This window comes from Bactrocera tryoni, chromosome 3 (genome assembly GCF_016617805.1).
Source record: "Bactrocera tryoni isolate S06 chromosome 3, CSIRO_BtryS06_freeze2, whole genome shotgun sequence".
Taxonomy (NCBI): domain Eukaryota; kingdom Metazoa; phylum Arthropoda; class Insecta; order Diptera; family Tephritidae; genus Bactrocera; species Bactrocera tryoni.
Window position 1 is genome coordinate 45,122,815 of NC_052501.1, and position 24,533 is coordinate 45,147,347.

The 24,533-nt window shown below is 37.5% G+C and overlaps 1 protein-coding gene across 1 annotated transcript; it reads left to right on the plus strand.

The window, feature by feature from the left end:
* The first annotated feature begins 7,238 nt into the window (after positions 1-7,238).
* Positions 7,239-8,878, plus strand: LOC120771376 (serine protease inhibitor 42Dd-like). Its single transcript, XM_040099337.1, has 4 exons — positions 7,239-7,344; positions 7,458-8,341; positions 8,414-8,558; positions 8,642-8,878. The coding sequence occupies exons 1-4, from the start codon at positions 7,329-7,331 to the stop codon at positions 8,764-8,766; spliced, it is 1,170 nt and encodes a 389-aa protein (XP_039955271.1). The 5' UTR covers positions 7,239-7,328; the 3' UTR covers positions 8,767-8,878.
* The last annotated feature ends 15,655 nt before the right edge of the window (positions 8,879-24,533 follow it).

The following is a 24,533-nucleotide window of genomic DNA, read 5'->3' on the forward strand; positions in this document are numbered from 1 at the left end:
GTATATGTATTACAAATGTTATATATTAAGAAATAAAAGAAAAATTCATACATAGATCTTCGTATGTATGTTTTAATAGTCTAATATTTTAGTTGTTTATTTTTGTAATTTCTGCGAAAAAATATGAAATTTTAATTAAAGCCAAGCTTTAGAGAATGCGGATATTTCTATATAATAAACTACCAAGATGAGCTAGTAGCAAAAGACGGGTCCGCTGTTTTTTATTCATGGATAATTTTTAATCGCCTATCGCGGCTCACAGGAATAGCCTTTGACATCTCCGCCCAGTTGAGCTTTATTTCAATCCGAAAAAACAGAAATTTGTCCTTTCACAACAAAGAAACAATTTTCCCTTTAAAATTCTTCTCTTTATAGGGTAGAACTATTTCTTTCTCGAGCTATGTATGTTGAATATCTCGTGGTTCTTCTTCTTTACTATGTTGAATATCTCGTGGTTCTTCTTCTTTACTGGCGTAGAAACCGTCTACGCGGTTATAGCCGAGTTAAAAACATTGCGCCAGTCGTTTCTTCTTTTTCGCAAGGTGGCGCCAATTGGAGATTCCAAACGGAGCTAGGTCCTTCTCCACCTGATCCTTCCAACGGAGTGGAGGTCTTCCTCTTCCTCTGCTTCCACCGGCGGGTACTGCGCCGAAAACTTTCAGAGCTAAAGTGTTTTCGTCCATTCGGACAACATGATCTGGCCAGCGTAGCCGCTGTCTTTTAATTCGCTGAACTTCAACGTCGTCGTATATCTCACACAGCTCATCGATCCATCGAATCCATCATCCTTACTATTCGCCGTGGCCAGCGCGCAAAGCGACCATTAATCTTTCGCAGAACTTTTCTCTCGAAAACTTGCAACGTCCACTCATCAGATGTCCATGCCTCTGCACCATATAGCAGGACGGGAATAATGAATGACTTATAGAGTTTTGTTTATGTTCGTCGAGAGAGTGAGTTTACTTCTGAATTGCCTACTTAGTCCGAAGTAGCACCTGTTGGCATTGCGTTGGATTTTCGAGGCTGACGCCACAGCTATGACGTGACGTGCTTTAGTTTCTGACGCGACGACTGCTTTGTTTTATGACAGTGGAGATACTTCATTTTCCCCTTTTTCACTGGTTGCCAGATCCATTTGCTGCTTCCTTATCCAGCCTGGAGGAAGCAGAACAAATGGCGCAAGTGTTGAGGCTAATGACATCAAATATCACCGGTATGCGCCAGCAGGCTGTACACTTTGTAGGCGATTGTACCTTCTCGCCTTAGCCTTCTGCAGCCTCGAATTATTTTCTCGTGGAAAAGGCTTAAACAAAATCAATCTCTGAAAGTTATCAGTTAAGCAAAATGAAGTGGAGAGAACATACCTTAAGAATCTGTAACCCTTGATCTAACCAGTAAGTCAAAAAAAACATTCTAGTGCACAGTAAAGCGGCAATTAAGGCTATTGGTTAGGGATCACATATTATTAAGATCCCCCCTCATAAAATTTAAAAATCTATAATCCATCTTAAAAGACTTGCGCCTCCATTTTTAACCAACCAAGTATAAAGCATAGATTCTCCTTGAATCCCTTCAGCCCTAAGTTGCTTATACGTAACTTCTATGTTTGACATCGTTTAAAAGTCAAATACACATAAACATCTTTAAAATACACATCTTATAGATCAATTTGAATTCGAAGAATAAAGTTAAGAACGAAAAGATTGTGTGATGCTCACATACAGCAGATTTTGAAGCTAGACTGGGACAACTCTTTGACGAGTGTGATGAAGACGACGATGAGCTCCTGGAGGAAGGTGTGAAACAGATTTTAGAAAAAGGAGAAGAATTGGAAATCGATGTACCAGAAAGTACTGCCAACCAAGAAGTCTATAAAGAACCAGAAAATATGGATCACTTAATTATTGAAAAAGTATATGTATCCCAACTAAATTGGAGAAAAACCCAATCGACAGTCAAGACGTTATGAGTTAAGAGTCCGAAGAAGACTTGAACATAGTAAATAAGCCAATTCAATATTTCAACATGTTTTAAACAAATTGATTATGAACAGACAAATATGTATTCTCCAAAGTCCGGCAGTGAACTTAATTGTTGAATTGAAGTTATTCAATCGATTTCTGGGAGTTTTGTTGTAGTTGGGCATAGTCCAGCTGCCGGTTTTAGAATGGGAGCTCAAATGAGCCGCAGTAACAGATTCGATGCAAAGAAATAAATTTGAGCACTTTGAACACTTAAGCACTGATGAGCACCTCATAGTATATAAAGGCAAGTGTAGAGGTATACAAATGCAATAAATAAGAGCTTTTCGCTAAGAGGTTAAGTGCATATTTCAAGAAGATCATCCTTCAAGGTAGCATAACCTGTTTAGCCCCACAAAAGAGGACTGAAAATGTTCACGCGCAGGTTCAGCTTCGTCAGGAACTATTTAAGATCTTTTCTGCTCTCATGTTGGTGTGAACTTTGCCCCTTCATATGGACTCGGCATATCATCGGACATTATGTTATACTTAGCATCCGCACTACCAAAGTTTAAAAATTACAAAATGTATTTTGATAATTGGTTCACTTCAGTAAGCCTTCTTGATATTTTGATCGGCACGGTCCGAAAAATTCGAATGGGAAAGTATAAACTACTGTCTGAGTCAGATTTGACAGGGGATCGTATGAAATGAAATACGAAGCTAATCTTGATATTGCTGCAGTGCGCTGGCTGGATAATAATACACGTCAGTTCGGAACATGGAAGCAATGGAAGAAAAAAATGTTTTAGTTTCGAGACAGGCTATTGTTTCAAAATACAATAAACACATGGAAAGCAACTCCTTCTTGCCGACATGTCAATGGCGCTCCAATATATGGTACATGAAAATATTTCGCTGGACAGAGTAGACACAGTAGTTATCAATTCCTGGCTCCTGTATCGGAAAAATTTCAAAATCGTTAATCCAAAAGTCAAGCAAGTGCCACTTATAAAATTCCAGATGGTGTTTTCTAGTTTTACTCAAAAGAAGAGGCGACACCCTAATGCTATGCAAAATGTAGAAATCGACTCAAATCCGACTTAACCTTCTTCTTCAGAGGTGTCTGCTTCGAAGAGCCGTCATGTTGTTGAAGAACCCTGGGAGCTGGGAGCTCAAAGCGTTATGATGAAAATGGTCATTGGCTAGTTTGGGGAGAGTAACGACGATGCGGAACAACTTTTTCAAAATGAGTAAAATATCACACATAAAATACAACATATACAGTGTCGGACAAAACATATTGGACTCATAACAACGAATTACATTATCATCTCCTATTCTCGCAATTATCATTTTATATATAAACAAATCACTCAAATTTGAAGAATAACTATTTATTTTATGAAAACATACAAAACCGTAGAAATTATTTGATTCCTTGCCATTTTATACAAAAAAAATTAAACATATTCAATATTTGGTGCGACAAAACATATTGGAATAATGGTTGTTATTTAATATTTTATAGCATAACCATATTTTTTTATTACTTCACTGCATCTATTTGGCATAGAAGCTATAATATTGTTAATAACTACTTGTGGAATGCTTAACCAGGCTTGTTTTTCAGCTTCGAACAATTCGTTTTTATCTCCATTCACTCCTTCTCTGTCTATCCTTCTATTTGTTATATACCAAAGATTCTCAAACGGATTGAGATCCGGCGATTCAGCTTGCCACTTTAGGACATTAATATTTTGAGCTACGAACCAATTTGCCACTGGTCTCGACGTGTGCTTTGTGTCGTGTCGTGTTGAAACGACCATGAAAGTGACATATTCCACTCGGAATGGGGAAACATCACGTTCTCAAGCATATCCTTGTATATCAATCGATCCATATTGCAATTGATTCGATGAAGAGGTTCAACGCCAAGCTCGGAAAAACATCCTCATACTATATCGCCACCTCCAAGATGCATAACCGAGCCTTGGCAGTATTGGGTTCTGACCTCTTATTTTTTTGTGTTGGCGAACTTTTCTCATTCCGTCTGAATTTTTCAAATTAAATTTTTATTCATCAGAGAAAAGTATTGTTTTCCATTGTTTCACTAATCAGTTGATGTGTTTCCGAGCCAATTGTAATCTTCTTAGTCGTTTTTTTCTTGATATAAAAGGCTTTTTAGCTGCCCCATAACTTCTTAGCCCACCTGCACACGCTCTTCTTTGTACAGTATGGCTTGAACTTTCAAATTTAAAGCTTTAACCTCGCTCGCTGACGACATATCAAGAAACTATTTTAGTTCTCTAAGTTTTTTTGAATCATCATTTCGCGTTCTAGCTTTGGGTCGTCATCCACGATGGCTAGTTTTCACAGATCCACTGTCCCTAAATTTCTTTATAATAAAGGTCACTGTAGATTTGTTGATATAAAATTTGTTACAAATGACTTTTTACGATAATTCATTCATGTAGTCTTTACTAATTAATTGTTTTAATAGAGTTGAATGTTTGTTTCTAGCCATGGTCACTTTTTGTTATTAATTTCTTCAAAATAAGTAGAATTTTAATCACGTTACAACTTTTTATATGAAAATGCTTGGTTAAACTAAAATGATGCTGATTTTTTATGTAGTTGTTCAAATTGCAGAGAGAACGCAAAATCGTCAGAAAATATTGGGATTTTCGACCCTTATCACAAAAAAACCCGACTAGTCCAATATGTTTTGTCGCAGTGAATATTGGGTACTTCTAATTTCTTTCGTATAAAATGTAAAATATTAAAAAAAAATTATATGGTTTCTCATTGTTTCACTAAATAAACAATATTCCTTTATATTTAAGTACTTTTTTGATATCCAAAACTGTAATTTGGAGTATACCACATGTTTTTAGCATTCACAGCCATTAGTCCAATATGTTTTGTCCGACACTGTATATACAAGTCTATGTAATATATATATAAGAAAGTTGTGGTTAGTTACACCATTTATAACTCAAGAACGGCTGAACCGATTTGGCTGAAAATTGGCGTGGAAGAAGCTTAGAACCCGGGTAAGGACATAGGATACCTTTTATACCTTTACGTCAAAATTTAATACATCTCATAAATACAAAAATTATATTTCAAATAATAAGCATTTTTTCAAAATTTGAATATTTCATTTCTTCAAAAAAAAAAGCAATAAAAAAAAACTCACACCAAATTAATATATGCCTACAATTTTAAACAGGTTCTTCGTCAAAAATAATACAATAGCTAAGTATTTGTAATAGTAGAAAAGAACTGCAACCAAATATGCAGTGCAATGGATTATAACTGGCTCAGTAATCAGTCGTTGAGTATGTATTATACAACATGCATACAAAAAGACTGATGACCTCCAGTGGCAAATGATGGGGCTATGTTTCTATTGTCACACAACGACGCAAAAATTCGGTTTTATTACGATTAAAGAGCGTTCAAATACTTCTCAGAATCAGTTATTTGTTGTTTTTATTTGAGTATGAACCTGCGAGGCACCCACTTTGCACATAGCTTTCGAATCTTTAGAGCATCATTGTCCTCCGTGCTCAATTTGCCTGTTTCCAGCTTAGCAAATGTCTTTTGAACGGTGGATTTCCCTGAGCAAAAATTCAACAGTATTTTCCCCAAAAAAGCAATGCTTTATTAACCCACGAAATGCTTTATGATCCATTTTTTGTAAACTAACACAAGTAGCTTCACAAAAATGCTATATCTTATTAACTAATAGTTATAATCCAACTAATAGAAATCATATAGATGGTAGTAGTAGTATTATCTATGTATCAGCCACAGTGAAGCGTGGACGGGTCCTCTAGTATATGATAAATAAAGAGAAATTCCTTGTATATATATTTTTTTCTTTGCAAGTATTTATTTTACTTAAATACTACCCTAATGCCTTGTTCAGACCGACACTTAATCACACGATTTCGGCTGTTGAATGGATTATCCCACTAATCTTAAAAATTTAGATTTCGCACATACAAAAATGACAGTTCCAAATCACTTCATTGAAAGGATTTCAAACTGATCCACGCTAAATCTCTCTGTGCGACTCTGATTTTGCGCAGTCTACTTGTCAGCACTGGAAATCTGATACATTATCACAGCTGATTTAGACACTACAAAGGGGGAAAAATGTAAACAAACAAATTTTTTTTAAAAGCAATGAATCTAATTTCACCTGAAAATCGACTTAACAAATGAAAAAATTCATCCATTATTTCTATTATATGGAAAATATTAAAAAAAGACGGCTTTTATTTGAAAATACTATATGACAACCCTTGCTTTTGATAAATAATAAGCGATGTGAATTCTTGAATGACAATAACAGTTGTTTTTTGATTTTTCTAACGGCAGTGAGAACACTGTTGGGTTATGAAATGCTTAAATATAATCTAATCTTTTAAATTTTCGGTCTGAACATGGTATAAACTCAAAAGGATGTTTTAAACGTCACAGCGCCTTGACACCCAATGACTTCGTTGAGTCGTTGATACTAATGCTCGTGAGGAAAGCGCGTTTGTAGTTCTCGAATATTTTATAAATATTGGAATCCACGTCATTAGTTAAAAAAAATGCCATCTATACTAATTATTTTGTATGGAAGCAAATGCTAGATTCGAAAGATTACCGCGAAGAAGCACTGCTTACCATCGATTCTTTTTAAGAGCAAAATTGATTTTGCATCGCATCAACGACTTTATAAGATCCTAGATGTCAGTTACTAGTTCTGAACTATAAATAAAACTTTATAACTTACTTAGAGTATATTGAATAGAACACAACCACTAAAAAAACGAACTATTCACACATTATCTTTCGTGCTCATTCCCAGTTCCATGAGCTCCAACAGGTAATCATAGTTGGGAAAAGCATGCAACTTATCGGTTATGTTCTTTCTTCTCGAAGTTATGAAGATGGTTCTTTCGCTTCAATGCTCAGCGCTGAGCACACTCCAACAACAAATGTTCCCAATTACAAACCTTTTGTTTCCAAACTGTTCTCGGCTCTCGCTTGCGCGTTCAGCAATTCGCTTTGATTTATTTTTCCTTTTCTGCACTTGGCGCGGTTATTCTCTTGATCATGATCATGGCCCTGAATGAAACTATGTTTGGTTGCTTTTGTGCCTGCCTCGTATGCTAATCGGCTTTCTTTCGTCGCTTTTTCTTTGCTTTCATTTTTATTTTGCTTCATTTGGCTATCGCTGAACCGACGCTGTAGTATAAATTGAGGGTATCCCGGCATTCCCAGTTTTAGTCTTTGAGTGAATTTGTTTTCGAACGTACCACCTTGAATCTGGTTTAAAGTAGAAAGCCTGCTTGAGTTGTAATCATGAAGCGGTGCTTAGGTGGGTGAATTACTAACTAGTTTTTGTTGTAAATTGTGTGGAAACTAGTACAAAAATAAAAACTGTGTAAATTCAACTTCAGTTGTAAATTATTGTTTTTTTATCATCCTTAGTTGTTGTATTTTTATTAAATTACTTTCTGAGCCGCGATGTCGCCGCCAATGTAATACAGGATCGTAATCTCTTTGCCACCGAACTCTTTCAAACGATCGCCAGCGAGAAGCAGAACGAAAATGTGATCATCTCACCGGTGGCAATACAAACTGCGCTCGGTTTGGCATACTACGGCGCCGATGGTAAAACCGCTAAGGAGTTGCAACGCAGCTTACATGCACAGTCGCAGAGTCGCAGCGGCATTGCGAAGAGCTATTACAAGCTGTTGCATTCTTTTGTCAAGCCAAAGACCACATTGGAGATCGCCAATAAAATCTACGCAAAGGATGAGTTGGTCATTGAACCGGAATTCCGTGAAGCAGCACAGAAGTACTTTGACTCCGATGCCGAGCAATTGGATTTCACCGATGAACCAAAAGCCGTAGACTTGATCAACAAGTGGTTGACCGAGAAGACGAATGACAAAATACAAAATGTTTTGAACAATGTCGAACCCGATATTAATGTAGCGCTTGTCAATGCAATCTACTTCAAAGCCAAGTGGGCACGTCCTTTCATGGATGATGCCACATCGGATCGTGTATTCTTTATTAACGCAAACGAAACGGTTAAGGTGCCCACTATGTTCGCCGACAATTGGTACAACTATGCCGAATATGCAGAATTGGATGCCAAGGCGATTGAGTTATTCTTCGAGAATACCGATTTGCGTATGTGGTTTATATTGCCGAATCAACGTAACGGTCTTTACGAGTTGGAACAAAAATTGAAGGGTGTGGACTTTGATGAGCTCGAAAAGCGTTGGGAATGGAGCAGCGTAACGGTGAATTTACCGAAATTCGGTTTCGAATTTGATACTGACTTGAAGCCATATTTGCTGAAGGTGCTTATAAACTTAAAAACACATTGCTACTTAAGTGTTTTATTATTAAATATTTGTTTTTATTATCTTCAGCTGGGCATCAAGACCATGTTCACCGATGAAGCCGATTTTAGCAACATTTTCCACGAGTCACCAATCAGCACACGCGTCTCACGTGTTCAACACAAAGCTTTTATTGATGTGAATGAGATCGGTTGCGAAGCGGCTGCTGCTAGCGGTGAGTTTGAATTTTAAATTAATTCAAATGCTAGAGATTTAAAATTATTATTATTTTAATTTTTTATTATATTGTATTTTTAGTTGCTGTGGGCGTGCCAATGTCCTTGCCGTGGGATCCGAAAACTTTCATTGCTGATCATCCCTTCGTATTCATCATTCGTGACCCTCATGCCATCTACTTTACTGGCCACATTGCCAGATTTTAGTTAAGGAAGTTTAAGAAGCAGTTTTTACTGTCGCTTATATCTATTTAGTTTTTAAGAGACATTCATGAATTTGCACTTAAATATTTAATAAATCATAAGCTTACATATTGAAGCTTTTGTTGCTTTATTTTTGGATGGAGTTAGTGTTTGCAATTAAAATAGAGCTGGTTGTTTTACATATAATGGATAATATGTACATACATATATACATACATTATGACAAAACTCAGTACTCGGAAATTGTGACTAAATTCTCCGGGTAAGGGATATTTTCAAAAAAAAAGGATATTGATAAGTTGGTCCTTAATTACTATGCCAATATGAGCGGGATCTGCCCTCCAGTTCGTTTACAGCAGCTGCTTAAGTAGGTACACTTCAGTAATGAGTTACGATTTTTAGAATGGAAAAAACATCAAAGAAAGAATTTCTCTCAAAGTTAACATTTCTAACCAAATTTTGTGTGCGCAATGTGAATATTGGAAAAAGCTGACGGTGATTCAGTTTCATCAAAAACATAAGCCAAAGCCTTCAAATACACTTGAGAGATCATTGAAGACATGCCTCGTTCTGGACGATCTTCAACCTTTTAAATTGATGAAAATATTAAAAAAGTGAAGGATATGGTTTTTGAAAATCGTCAGGCAAGTGTTAGAGAGATGGCAAGAGAGCTCGACATCTCTTGCAAGTCTGTTCAAATAAGTTTGGTGGATATTTTGGTTATGAAATTTAAAATTTGTTCCAGAGGGAGATGCGGTCAATAACGAGTACTTTTTAGTCGCATTTAGGTGTTTGCTTGAGATTATTCGTCGAAAACTGCCGGAATTGTGGAAAAAAAATTCATGATAATGCACCATCGCATCAAGCCACTATTGTGACGGAATTTAAAGCTGAAAACGCAATAAATACCATCGCTCAACCACCGCTTTCACCAGTTTCGGCTCCGTGGGATTTTTTCTTGTTCCCCAAACTGAAATAACATCTGTCATGAATTCAAAAGACAACGTAGGCTTTGCTTGTAGGTAACCACTTGCGGTAGTGATATAGCCTTTAAAAGCCTGAAACTAATATCGAGTCGCTTTTGCAACTTTTTTTAAGACTTGTGGTTTCAAGAAAAACCACGCATATAATTTAATGCTTTGGAAAAGAATTTAGCTTTGTTATTAAGATAAGGTTCGCCTATATATTGGAGAATTCGAATAAATTAAAGCCGAGAAGCCAAATGCTCGACCACTTTTTGTTGGAATTGGGGCGTATCTCAGCGTTCAAAGCGGATATTCTCTCCCAAGGACAAACGACATCACATAACCCCACAAAAAATAGTTCAGCGGTGTTAAATTGTATGTTCTTAATTTTTTATTTTATATTTATTGTTTTTTGGGCTTTATGGTGTTGATGGAACCAATACATCAATATCGGATTGGGTTGTTGGATTTTATTAGTCTGCAAACCACAGATCCTTGGGCTTAGCTCAAATTGTCGTCTTCTTCAATACTCTTCGCTACACCTGCAAAGTGTCTTCGGTGGCACTGTGCAGTGTCTTTGAGGATGCGCCTTATCCATTATAGTAAGCCTGGTGCAAAACCAATCCATGGTTTCTCGAAGTACCGATTCTTCAGGAGGATTATATCGACCGAATATTGGACGTAGCAAAATGCAAAAGAGGTCATTATTTTGATAACAAATATGAATGATGTGCTAACGTTGTTCCGAAATACCTGCGTTCATTATGAAATGGCAGACTAAACTGAGTATACCTGTAAGCCAAATACCAGAACAGCTGTCAAAAATACTAACTCTGGAGAAAGTATTACCTCATTGAAAATCATACATCTAAATAAAAACCCATTTTTATTTTGGGTGATCATATGAAGTATGAATGTTAACAAAGTCCACTCCCATGATAATCGGTTCTATGATATTGAACTTAACACAAACTTGTATTTATATGGTATCAATGGACACTTTTCCCACAGTGTCCATACCTACAAAGGTTATAGTTGATCAATGTCGCCCGTAGGGAACTCAATTTTTTGAAACATCTCTTGTGGGCAACATTTTTTAACTAGAAAAGCGTGTTGAAATTAAATTGTATGCGCTAAACGGGCTTTTTTTAGCTAAAATTCATTGGCGAGAGTAAAATGTTTTAAGAAGTTAACCACTCCAAAAATAACCGATGGGTGAAAGTTCAGAAAAGTTTCATCTCAAATAGAATGTGAGAAACAAGTCAACACTGGGAAGCAATATCGCCTGATATCTCTTCTTTTCCCAATTAGTGATGACGTTTGATGACTTTTTACTCTCGACCTTCCTTCGCCACCTGAGAATAGCTAGCCATTAGCTCTTGGAAAGTAGGCAGAGAAATGCTGTTGGTAATCGCCGGTAATTGCTTGAATTATGCAGGTTCAAATTGAACTACGTACTACGACAAATAAAAGAAGACTTTAGGAATAAGAAATCCCAAGCTTTCAAAACCCCGCTTCCGAGCTAAAATAGTGAATTTTGCGTGTTATCTATTTTCGCAGAAGCCATCTTTGCAATCATTAAGGGAACTGCTTTGCGGAAACATAAGGTGGTAATTCTTGCCATACGCCAACGACGTAAAACATTTTAAGCAACTTCGGACGCAACAAGCACCTCCCCAATATACCTAGCTTATTCCTTACATCAAAAGAAACTCCGCATGAGACTTTGGTAATTACTTCACTTCCCAATTTCCTGGCTCCAAGGAAGCAACTCGCTTCCTAGATCTATCGTTAGATTACTACGATGACAATAAGCCTTCTCTTCATTTAAACAGAGTTTAGGGTGAGGGATTTACTGAAAATTAATTACCATATATGTAGTAAACAAAACGAAAACGTAAGCTTTGTTGCATTGCCTTGTACAATAATTTTTACCAAATTTTGTGGAGATATCCCGTCAGATATAAAAGTTTCCCATACCAGAGCTTGATTTCGTTCATTCAGTTTGTATTGTGAATACTATATGCCATTGTGGCCCGATATTGGCGTTTCAGACAAATGAACAGCTTCTTGGGGAAAAAAGGACTGTATGAAATTTCAGATTGAGATCTTGAAAATTTTGAGGGTAGTTCGGGCATATACAGACAGGCAGAGGGACAATCTGACACGGCTTAACTGATTTAGCAGTGATGACTTTTATAAATTTTTATAGGGGCTCCGACTTTCTCTTCTGGGTGTTACAAACTTGGTTGCAAACTTAATATGTTACAAAAATCAATGAAATAGTCCTGATCCCTTACTTATTTGACCTATTGTATGAATTTAAATTTATTGCTGCCAAAATATTATATATGAATAATAATATAGAAAAAAAAGGCTTTGTTACTCTTGTAGTGATTTGTTTTCATTTTGTTGTTGTTTCTTTATTTTTATTTTGTAACACTTCACTAAGCCCAAATTATTTTAAGAGTTGGTAAATAACTGATGCGGCTGGAATTTAAATTAAATAAAATTGAGTACGTGCGTGAGTATGTTTACTTTATGTCTGAATATACTAAAATAAAAATAATAAGCGTTTTCTTTGTCGCCTAAAACCAAAAATAGAAAACACCAAAAAAGTAGATCTCTTATAAAAAATAAAGCGCAACAACAAATTACAACAAAATTTTTACTTTATTACTTGACCCACAAATTATGCCATTTTGGCTTTGATGCTCCATCGAGTATGAATTTAATTCAAGCGATTGCTTGTTGTTGTTTCATATATGTATATTGAACAGAGCAAATAAAAATCGATAACATATTTTATACGTTGCACACCTGTCACCGCAGCGGCACGCACGCACGCCGAATGTTCCAAATGAAAAGTTAAAACAAGAATTAAGAAAAAAAACAACAAACAATATACAGAAGACAACTTAAAAGTGGGGGAAAAATACAAGAAGAAATCGTCGAGAGTCCACAGCTGAGCCAGAGAACATAAAACATGTTATATATATATGTTTTATGTTCTCTGGCTGAGCATGCGTCCCGCAACAGCACCACAACAACTCGAACAACCTAAAAACTTTTTACTGCAGTCATGCGCGTATATCTGTACCCACTATCTGAGAATGGCTGATGTTCTTGTTACGTAAAGGTTGAGTAAGAAAAACCAGTTTTTTTTGGAGAACTTCTTTGTGGTTCAATAGCACTGCTTTCAATGGCTTCTGTAAGAGCACTTCATTGAAAAGGGTTGCCAACTGTTTGAAATTAAATTTGCTGAGTATCACGACTACCCAAGCCCCAAATGAATGGTTTACAAAATGCAATGGGTTATCCAAGTAGAGGCTTTTTTCAATAGCCTTTTCTTGATAGATCCCGCGTGACTCGTGACAAGCTGTCATGTTATTTTTGCCCCGTATTGTTTGGCAAATTTAACGCCGAAACAACGTTTACAAATCGTTTAACTTACGAAAATTCACGATCGGTAAAGAATGTGCTTCGCTCAACTTATGATCAACATAATCGACCTACTGAGAGTACTATTCGCAACACCATCACCCAGTTTGAGATCCAGCATTCATTATTGGATAATATTCGGCCGAAGAGACCACGGCCAGCAGCCAGTGAAGAAAATATAGCAGCCGAGAAGAGTCGATTCGGTGCCGTTCGCAGCAACTCGGACTGACGTATGGAAGGACTTGGCGAATTTGAAGTCCAGATCTTAAATTGTAAGCATACAAAGCAAGGTTGAGCAAGAACTAAAGCCTCAATGCAACAAGCAAAATTACCACATTTGGGACGAAGAGCAACATAAAGCGATTCAAGAGCTGCCATTTCATTTAGAAAAAACAACGATTAGGTCTGGTTTGCGGGCCGGTGGAATCATCTTCAAAAATGATGCCAATGAGAACGTAACCGTCAAAAGCCATGATAACCGACTATTTGATGCCTGAATTGAAGCTCGTGATCTCGGCGATATTTAGTTTCAACAAGAGGACACCACTTCCCACACATCTTATCAATCAATGGATTTATTAAGGGCAGACATTTTTGCGTTAGAGGCAGGCCTCCAAGATCGTGAGATTTCATCGAAAATTGAATTCAACGGATGGACGATCTGAGACGGAGCCGCGACCAACATTTGAAAGAGATAATCTTCAAAAAATAAATGCCTAAGATTATCTTTTGAATGATAATAAACATACCCAAATAAGTTTGCTGAGCATCAATTGGTGTGACTGATTGCCGCAGTAATAGGGTCCAAACGATAAAGGTGGTTAAGCTAATTATACCCTAACAGGGTATATTAAGTTCGTCACTAAGTTTATAACACCCAGAAGGAAGCGTCGGAGACCCTATGAAGTATATATATAAATGATCAGTATGTTGAGCTGAGTCGATTTAGCCATTTCCGTCTGACTGTATGCCCGTCTATCTGTCTGTCCCTCGACTTACTCGACTTACTATAGCATATAGCTGCCATACAAACTGAATGATCGGAATCTAGTGATGGTATGGAAAACTTTTGCTTTTGACAAGATACATATATTCACGAAATTTGGTACAGAATACTTTCTAAGGCAACAATGTAATCTCCGAAGATGTTGTTCAGATCGGCTCACTATAGCATATAGCTGCCATGCAAACCGAACGATTGGAATCAAGGACTTGTTTGGAAAACTTTCGCATTTGACGTGGTATCTTCACAACATTTTACATGGATTACTGCTTAAGGAATAACATAATCTCCGAAAAAATTGTTCAGATCGGATTACTATAGCATATAGCTTCAATACAAACTGGACACATAGTTAATAAAAGCAATGCACCTGTGAAGGGTAAATTAGCTTCGGTGCAGCCGAAGTTAACATTTTTTCTTGTTTTTATCTAAGCTTACAGTATGCATTTCCCACATATGTAGAAGCAGTTCCGCGAAATACGAACTACCTCTGCACCTAAAACCCATTTCCCTTTTATCGTGATGCCGCCACAAGGATTTTTACTAACCACGAAGAAGGACGTGCTAACGCGACTTGAACTCCTTACACCTTCTCTAAAATGAGATAAAGTAATTTTTAGCGAGACTAACTCTATGAATGGAGAAATGAGGAAAGTGTGATGAAGAAGGAAGCTCAATGAAAAATCATGACATGGCAATCCTAAAGGGCTCGCAAGCCTGTTACATGAGGCAATGGGAGGCAACTGTGTCTGCCGGTGGATAACTGAAAAGTGAATGTGCCGATTTCTATATCGGTTTTCAACATGCAGAGAAATATTGGTTTTTCTTTTTTTTAATTACACTTCCCACAACCCTATCTATAGCCCTTATTGTTGTTATTGTAGCGACAGAATTCTGCCCAGGAACTATAGTCCTTAAAGTCCATCGCCAACAAATTTATTCAAATTTATCCATTAAAGATTAGATAATCAATAACTAATTATCGAGTATGTTAACCACGTAAGTATGTATGTAAGTTCGAATAGCAATTGCCCGCCTGAAGAACAACAAAGCGGCAGGGGCCGACGGATTGCCGGCCGAGCTATTCAAATACGGCGGCGAAGAACTGATAAGGAGCATGCATCAGCTTCTTTGTAAAATATGGTCGGACGAAAGCATGCCCAACGATTGGAATTTAAGTTTGCTATGCCCAATCCATAAAAAAGGAGACCCCACAATCTGCGCCAACTACCGTGGGATTAGCCTGCTCAACATCGCATATAAGGTTCTATCGAGCGTATTGTGTGAAAGATTAAAGCCCACCGTCAACAAACTGATTGGACCTTATCAGTGTGGCTTCAGACCTGGAAAATCAACAACCGAACAGATATTCACCATGCGCGAAATCTTGGAAAAGGCCCGTGAAAGAAGAATCGACACACACCACCTCTTCGTCGATTTCAAAGCTGCTTTCGACAGCACGAAAAGGAGCTGCCTTTATGCCGCGATGTCTGAATTTGGTATCCCCGCAAGCAACACGAAAAGCTCCGTCAGGATCGGGAAGGACCTCTCTGAGCCGTTCGATACCAAACGAGGTTTCAGACAAGGCGATTCCCTTTCGTGCGACTTTTTCAACCTGCTTTTGGAGAAAATAGTTCGAGCTGCAGAACTAAATAGAGAAGGTACCATCTTCTATAAGAGTGTACAGCTGCTGGCGTATGCCGATGATATTGATATCATCGGCCTCAACACCCGCGCCGTTAGTTCTGCTTTCTCCAGGCTGGACAAGGAAGCACAGAAAATGGGTCTGGTAGTGAACGAGGGCAAAACGAAATATCTCCTGTCATCAAAAAAACAGTCGTCGCACTCGCGACTAGGCTCTCACGTCACTGTTGACAGTCATAACTTTGAAGTCGTAGATGATTTCGTCTATCTTGGAACCAGCGTAAACATCACCAACAATGTCAGCATAGAAATCCAACGCAGGATAACTCTTGCCAACAGGTGCTACTTCGGACTGAGTAGGCAATTGAGAAGCAAAGTCCTTTTTCGACGAACAAAAACCAAACTCTATAAGTCGCTCATAATTCCCGTCCTGATATATGGTGCAGAGGCTTGGGCGATGACAACAACCGATGAGTCGACGTTACGAGTTTTCGAGAGAAAAATTCTGCGAAAGATTTATGGTCCTTTGCGTATTGGCCACGGCGAATATCGCATTCGATGGAACGATGAGCTGTACGAGATATACGACGACATTGACATAGTTCAGCGAATTAAAAGACAGCGGCTACGCTGGCTAGGTCATGTTATCCGGATGGATGAAAACACTCCAGCTCTGAAAGTATTCGACGCAGTACCCGCCGGGGGAAGCAGAGGAAGAGGAAGACCTCCACTCCGTTGGAAGAACCAAGAGGAGAAGGACCTGGTTTCGCTTGGAATATCCAATTGGCGCCACGTAGCGAAAAGAAGAAACGACTGGCGCGCTGTTGTTAACTCGGCTATAATCGCGTAAGCGGTGTCTACGCCAATTAAGAAGAAGAATGTATGTATATGCTAAATCTCTCAAAAGAGTCTAAATTATCAACACCATTAAAATGACGACTTTGGAATTTTATTCAGTATTGAAATATAATTTGTTTTGCCTAAACATTATAAGCACATTGCTATCCGACTAACTTCTATTGGCTATCGTTGATCGTTATTAAATAAAGAAACTCCGAAATTATAATCGATCCCAGGCCGTCTGTAGTGTAGTGTCTGTAGGCGGACCTTATTTAAGGATGGATGAATAAGAGTTTGGTTGAATGGATTCAGTTCAGTTCATTTTATTGGATTCTTAAACTTATTATATTGTATATGTAAGCATTTTTTACAATCTAACTGATATGTTTCTTCGTACTTTTCGCACAATGTTTCAAGCTAAAAATGCATTACCGATTATACTGCAAATTTCAAACGTAGCTCGTAACTAGGTGCTATTTGGAGTTAAAGTGAAACTAGTTAGATTACAAACTCTGAATGCATAGTGCTAACTATGTACTTCATTCAGTATGGGCCAAATTTATTTTGTTTTTACACAGAAAACAAGTTTTTGAGAGAGTGCCGACAAAGTTATGAGCGCTCAATCGCCCATACATATCTATGTACATATGGCTCACCACTCAATTGCTCCCATTGGCGCTGCGTCGACTCCAAGCGCTCACAATTCACATTGTAATTTGTTTATCACTCGTCGTTGATTTGTTGATGTGTTCACCGCGCGACGCAGTTCATCCCGAAGTTCATTTCGACTACACCAGCAGCGCAGCAACTGCAGCCGAAGAACGGACCAACTGACAACAGCAGCAGCGAACACGCCAGCTAGCGGCAGCATACAGCGGAGTAGTGGCCGACGAAGTCAGAGCAACGACAGTCAGCAACAGTTTGGCGTCCATCGCGTGAGTTGCTGCACACAGCATAGAAGTAACGCGTCGTGTTCGGTTGTTTTGCGCGGTTTTTAACTCAATTTAAATTTATTTTCAGTTCGTGTGCGCATTTTTACGTTGAAAGAAGTGCAATTTAGCGGAAGCGTTACAATTAGCAAAGACTGCAGTTAGAAAAGAAAACAATTTAAACGAAACGAAATGCAAAAGCTGCGCAACACGTGAATATCGCGAATTGTGAAGGTGGAAGTCACAGACGAAGTGAACAACAAGATGTGTAAGTTTAGGTAAGTGAAGTAAGCGCGATGCACGCGATCGTGTGTTGACGTTGCGGTTGAGGAGTGCAGTTTCGGCAAGGAAAAAAGGGTTGCGCCATTTAGTTGAGCGGAGGCGAAGAACATGAATTAGAAGTGAAAAATAGGCAATCGTTGCTTGTTGAGTGAATTTAGCAAAAGTTAACAAAGTGGAAAAGTGAAGTGTCGCTAATGAAATTATATAAGTTTTTAGAATGGATTGTGCAAATCAGAAGGAAAAATAAATACATAATCTTATATAAGAAATTAGCATTGTAACGGCAAAAAGGGGAAATGCAAACATGATTTCAAAAAATTACCAAAATAAGTGATTTCTGGTTTAATTTGCAACTAAAGCTCAAGTGTTTTTGTTGTTGCTACCAAAGTATTTGTAGCATGCGCAGTAGTACTAACAAAAACAACTGCAGTAGCCGTTTCAAAGCGCTACCGTTGTAACAGTGCGCCGACCGAACCAAGCTGAGATGGTCTCTGATATGCGCGCAAAATCGGAAAAGAAGTGAAAAAGAACATAAGCAGTGTACATACAAATTTTATTCACCTTATTACATACTTACACACATATTTGCACAAAAATAATCGCATACATACTTACGTACAAAACTAGCGCTTGCGTGTCGCACAGCGCGCCAGGAACAACAGCGAACCCTCCTTGCCACAACAAAGCAGTGCAACCTTCGCTGCAACAGCCCAAGTCCCAACAGTCAAACAGCCAGTCGGCGTTTATCGACAAGCAACAATTGCCGACAGCCAACAAAAGTTGCTTTGGTACTCGTACCTACTTAAAAAGCAACAGCCTGCCTCATTATTGACTTCAAAACGGCAGCGTAAAAAACTACAACAAAAAATATAGAAAAAAATTAAATAAAATTGTGCACAAAAATTGCAACGTTGCAAAGAAAGGCTGACAAAAACGCAGCAGCAGAATTTATGCAGCTAATTTTTTGTTGCAACTTTTAATGCCGTGCAACCTTGTCTGATTTGGTTGTGTTTTCGGTGCGCATTCAATTTACAAAACAAAAAAAAATTTCAGACTAAAGCTGAAAATCGCATTAACAGTGCTCTAGCTACGGTGAAAGTTCGTCAAAGTTTATGGTGTGGCAGTCAGTGAATACAAATTGTGAATAAGAAATAGTTTTTATACTAAAAAAAAAATAGTTAAGGTACTAGTATCCTAAATGTCAAACATCGTTGAAATCTGTAAACCACTAGTTCTACTCAAAAGCTTTATATATTTTTTTTTTACCAGCAATTGACATTAGCTGTTCAATTTGTTTCTGTTTGAGAGTAAAGTTTTAATAAAATTGTGTCGTCCATCCCTCTCTTTATAAATTCCTTAGTTAGTTGTCCATTAATCTTGATTTGATCGGTCAGTTTGTATGACAGCTACATAAATATATGCTTTAGCTACTCGATTATCAAACCCAAGTTACTCGAACAATTGAGACTGCTACGTTGCTTGCGACAATAGCCAATGACAAATTTCGTGAAAATGTCTCGACAATGAAAAAAGTTATCAATAAAAGCTCTTGATTCAGATCATTCAGCAAACTACATATGATTATATTGATCCCATACGAAAAATTTGAAACCTTTTAGATAATTTTGCAGAATTTTTCTCAAAGTGCCTCCAGAAATTCTAAGGTTGTTTGCTGTTGGACTTTTAGTTCTTTTTTTCTTTTACATTCCAATGTCATGTAATGGATGCTCTAAAATTATTTTACTAAGAACTTCGCAAGTTCTATTTAACTTCTATGGTAACATTCTTCCGAAATGACTTGAAAAATTGTAACGAGTTAGACAAGATAGTGAGAATAAGGTATTGATTATAGTTTTGTTCTTTTTAAGGCGCTTAAGATTTACATCATATAGCCAACGAGTAGTTTATGGAAATACTCCAAAAAGATAAGTGTACATCCAAATGGCAGATGAAAATATATACAAGATCGTCAAATAATTCATCCTAAAAGCCTCAGTAAGCTACTCCAAACTTTCATTACCTAGGAAGGTAGGTAGAGTGTAGTGAAACCACCAGGACTAAAATCCCCTCACTTTATTATGTCCTCTGTGAACCAACCTGAGCTTCCAATGAAGTCATGAATTAAAAAGTTGTATCTGTGCTTTTCTTTTTATACCTTTTGAGCTAGTATTTGCCAAGTAGACAGTGATCTGTCAGCAGTTCTTCTCGAGTTCTTATGCCATTCGGCATTGTTGAGCAAGTCTGGGATTAATTCCATCGAGCCTATATTTATAACATGTTTGCCTACTAAATGTCTACAAGTAAGTTTCTTTATATCGTTATCCTTAGCTCCAGAGTTCTCGTCTCTCAGAGCACTAACATTTCGCTACATAAATTACTTTGCTCGGTCTCATTATCGGTTTATCGTGCTAAGTTTTCGGATTCCACATTCTAAAAAGTTTGTTTAAAAGTATTTCCCGTCAATTTTCGAAATTACTGTCAATAATTATTTCGAAGTGTACAACCTTCAAAAGTGGTGGAATATTGAGCTTGAAACCGTATATATTTTTCTCTAAATAGCAATCCTTCAAAATTGATACTTTTAGTACCTACTTTGTGAGAGTCAAAGCTTAGGATACCTACTTTGCTGTATGATCATTGGACTAATTATCTAATTATATTTTTATACTCTGAACAAAAACGTCGGAGATGCACTGATTCCCTGGTTTCCTCCTCAATTGGCGATATGCAACGGGGCTGATTTTGACTTAGACCGATATGGTAACCCTACATACGTAAATGTATTTATCTGCCAAAACCCATTATCATTGCTATTTAACTAGATATCTTCACGAAATTTGGCACTGAATTTTGCCTAAAATATCGTTATACTTTTCAAACAAATTGTTCCGAATTCTTTGAATTTTATTTTTTACACCTTATTTCTAAAATTATCTAGTGACTCATAGCTATTAACAATTGTGTAGCCAAATTAAAAAAAAAAAAAAAATATTACCAAAATCGCCTAAAATCGACTCCTTGACTTGGATTAACCGGAATATACATACATATACTTACATATGCAGTTATGTATCTACAAATTGACACAACACAGCCAATGCCTGTCTATTGGAAAAATTAACGAAAAATTTAAAACTGCAAAGAAATGTGGCGATAATAAAAAGAAACCGCTATAATAAATAATGAAGTTAAAAGTGAACAATTTGCCACAGTGGGCCGGTGTGCCATGACGGCCGAGCGCAGCTTCTACCAAATTGCTGGAGCCAGACCTTATAGACCTACTATGTATTTATATATGTATGTATGTATGTACCTATGGATGCTGACGGTGAGGGTGTCGCCGTTGGCTATTGAGGTTTCTGCGCTGCGCATTCGCATTGGTCGCGCATAATTTGTGATTTACGTCAGTTGATTGTAATCGACAATAAGCCAGTGAATAACTGCAAAAATACATACTTACGTATAGACAGCTAACAGTAATAATTTTTGGAAATAAATTATGAGGCAAATGTGAAAAAATCATAAAATTGAATTTTTAAATTATTAATAAAATCAACAACAACAAATAAACGACACCTGGAGCTGCAAAATCTTAATCAGTGCGAAAATCATTAGCCAACACAACAACAGCAACAAAGAAGTGATTTAAATGGTGCGGTGTTATAAATTTTGTGTGTGTCGAAAATAAAAATTATGGAGCAGAAAACTACATATATCCAAGTATGCTTGTGTGTTTGGCTACCTACGGTGGTTCCAGCATAATTCCACTGAAGTCATTAAGTTTTTATATTCACCGCCAAATATTTGTGCTTAGGAATGTGTCGGTTGTGTGACATAATCACGCATTTTCAATCGGTGGAATTATCAAATTTTGGTGAATAAAATTATTTCAAGGTATTCTATCACGCCTAGATACCTACATATTTATATTTGCAACAATTACGCTGAGTTATGATATAATAATGTGTGTAAGAAGCGATTTTTAGAATTTCAAAAAAATTAATAAATAAAATAAAAATAAATTTATAAATGAAAGTAAAATAAGAAGTGAATAAATATAAAATAAAGTGCAGTGTTTAGTGAAATAAATAACAAACTAAGCATCATAACACTAAATACCGAGTTATTCCAGTCTTAAAAGCAAAATCACGGAAATATGGATAATAAACCGCCGAATAATATGGAGCTTGAAAGGTAAGAGATTATTTTTTGCAAAATTAATTTAACCTATGTATATATATAAATAATGTATCTCTAGTTGAATCGCAATTGGAGTTCACCACTCACAAACGTGTTGGAATATAATTAGAGCTTTTTGTTAATTTTTCAAAATTACATTAGGTTAGGTTAGATGACTGATCAAAAATCTCACGTAGTCTTTACTGTGAGGCCATAGAAAATGAGAACTATTGTGTTCGGACTTATAGATTGGCAATACACTTTGTAGCCAATGCAAACTGGCATAGGCGTTTAATTTCCATTCCCGCCAGCTTCGGTCTGAAGGTATGCGGTCCAAAGTGCGTATGACCTTCCAAACGCGAAACAGTCAAAAAGGAAGCGTTAAGTTATTTTTACCTCATCTTCTGCAGATGGCGTCTAGTAGGATTCCCAGGCTTACTACGTGAACGCCAATAGGGCAATGTCCCAAAACTAGGGAGATGCTAACCTTACTGAGAGCAAAGAGATCACTAGATCTCTTGCGATCGATCTTGGGCAAAAGGCTTTTGCGACAGCGCATGTACTAACGGTGGCCCAGAGCTGATCAAGCTTCCGCGAGGCTCAGCTATTCAGTAGTAGAACACAAGACGATACGGACGCACCGATCCGCTCTCATTCTACCGATGGCTTTTCTTACGAGCTCATTAGCTTTACAGTTTACTGCGATTCCTCTGTAGCCTGGCACCTATACCAGTCTTATCACAAACATACTCGATGTTATAGATAGCAAGGTTAGGCCTTATTTGACCAGCTCTTAACGCACTGTTAATGAGTTCAAGGCTAGTATTGCCGCTCTGCTATTTGAGTGGATGCTCACTTCTCTGAAGGAGGCTTCACTCCGAAGCAGTAAATTTACTGCTACCTTAATGGCTGCAACCTCAACTGGATGTCGCTGCAATAGTCCGTGAAATCTGAAACTGCAGTTATCTCTTGACAGTAAACCCCTCCACCAACCTTCTCCCCAAGCTTTGATCCATCCGTGAAGAAGTTCACTGTCCCTCTCCTCTTCTGACTTCTTCCCACCCTCGTCGGCATATGGGTAGAAAAGGAGCCGCCAGAGTTCGGTTTAGCGACTCCATGATCCATTACATTACATTAGATTAGATTAAAAATTGTTTGCACTGCGACCCGTGGTCTTTTGTGCATTTTTCTGTTCTGACAACACCTCGCTTAACCCAGTCCCGCGGATACAACTGGCCAATAGCCCAACTCCTTCTTCTTGCAAATGCTGGACAACCCAGAAGTCTATGCTATGATGTTTCTACTACATGGTCGCAAAAACGACATTGATTTGTGGAACAATATCCTACCTGTATAAAATCCCAAAAACTGGGAAGGACGATTGGTACAATACAATCTCCCAGAAACAACTTCGCCTGTCGAAGCCCAGGCATTTGTTGCCAGTGTGGACTTCTACCAACTCTTTACTCTTTCCGAAACTCCTCTTGCAAAGTGTGAAGGCACGGTTCCGGACCTGTCGGACTGGTCGCCACCCATTCTTTCACCAGAAGAACGGCTAGCACGTTTCCACTGATTCCTCTATGCCCATAACTCCACCCCAGTAGGATATTTTTTTTAGTGGGAACCCTGTAAATACACTTCAGTACCATTTTTAATTTGTTTCAACGGTTGAGGTTGCTTAAAATGCCTCTTGACTGTGATTGAGTATGGCAATTAGTTTTCCGTGATAGTTCCTCTCTAGAATGATCTCTGCTCAGCTGCTAATGGCATAGACTTTAGCTTGAAATTTGCCCATGGCACTGGCAGTTTGGGACCACATACCACTTATCAGCATTAATTCCATCTAACTTTTTCAAGCCGTCTGTATACTACCGCATTGTGCTCCTATTTCTGCATAAAATTATTGTTGACATATTTTTACCTTTAAATCAACATCTCATTTATGAAGTTCTGTTTGGTATGTAAGAATTTAATATTAATATTAGACTATATTAGTTCGGAAATTTTATAACATTTAGTGGGTGAGGCAAATCATATTACATTGACTATCAATTGAGAGGCATAAAACATGGTTCCATCATTCTCTATGATGATGGTGACCTAAACGAAAAATTGATAGGCCTATTTTTTTACATAATTCTGACATAAAGGGAGATAGCTCGAAACCATAGATAGGCGATTGATACTGAAAATGGACTAAGACTTCATCTTCACTCCAAAACAAAGGATGGATCAAACCATGCGAATCCCGTAAAACAGTCCGTTCAGTATGTTTATTTTTTTGGTGGTAGGGAATCTGAAGAGTATTTTTATTTTTGTTTGCACTCAAAAAATTTTTGTTTTGAAAGATTAAACCTTAGTTTTCTCACTGAATATATTGTACATTAAATAGTAGTTCAGTTAATAACACTTGTGCCTAAATTTCAATCGAAAGCATTTTCGTTCAGTTAAAAATTTTAGAGAATTTCCAACACCCACCTAAATTCT

Excerpts from the sequence above, each read along its gene's own strand:
- LOC120771376 (XM_040099337.1), top strand. Across the intron at positions 8,342-8,413 it reads TGAAGCCATATTTGCTGAAG|CTGGGCATCAAGACCATGTT; the intron begins GTGCTTATAAAC and ends TATTATCTTCAG. Across the intron at positions 8,559-8,641 it reads CGAAGCGGCTGCTGCTAGCG|TTGCTGTGGGCGTGCCAATG; the intron begins GTGAGTTTGAAT and ends TTGTATTTTTAG.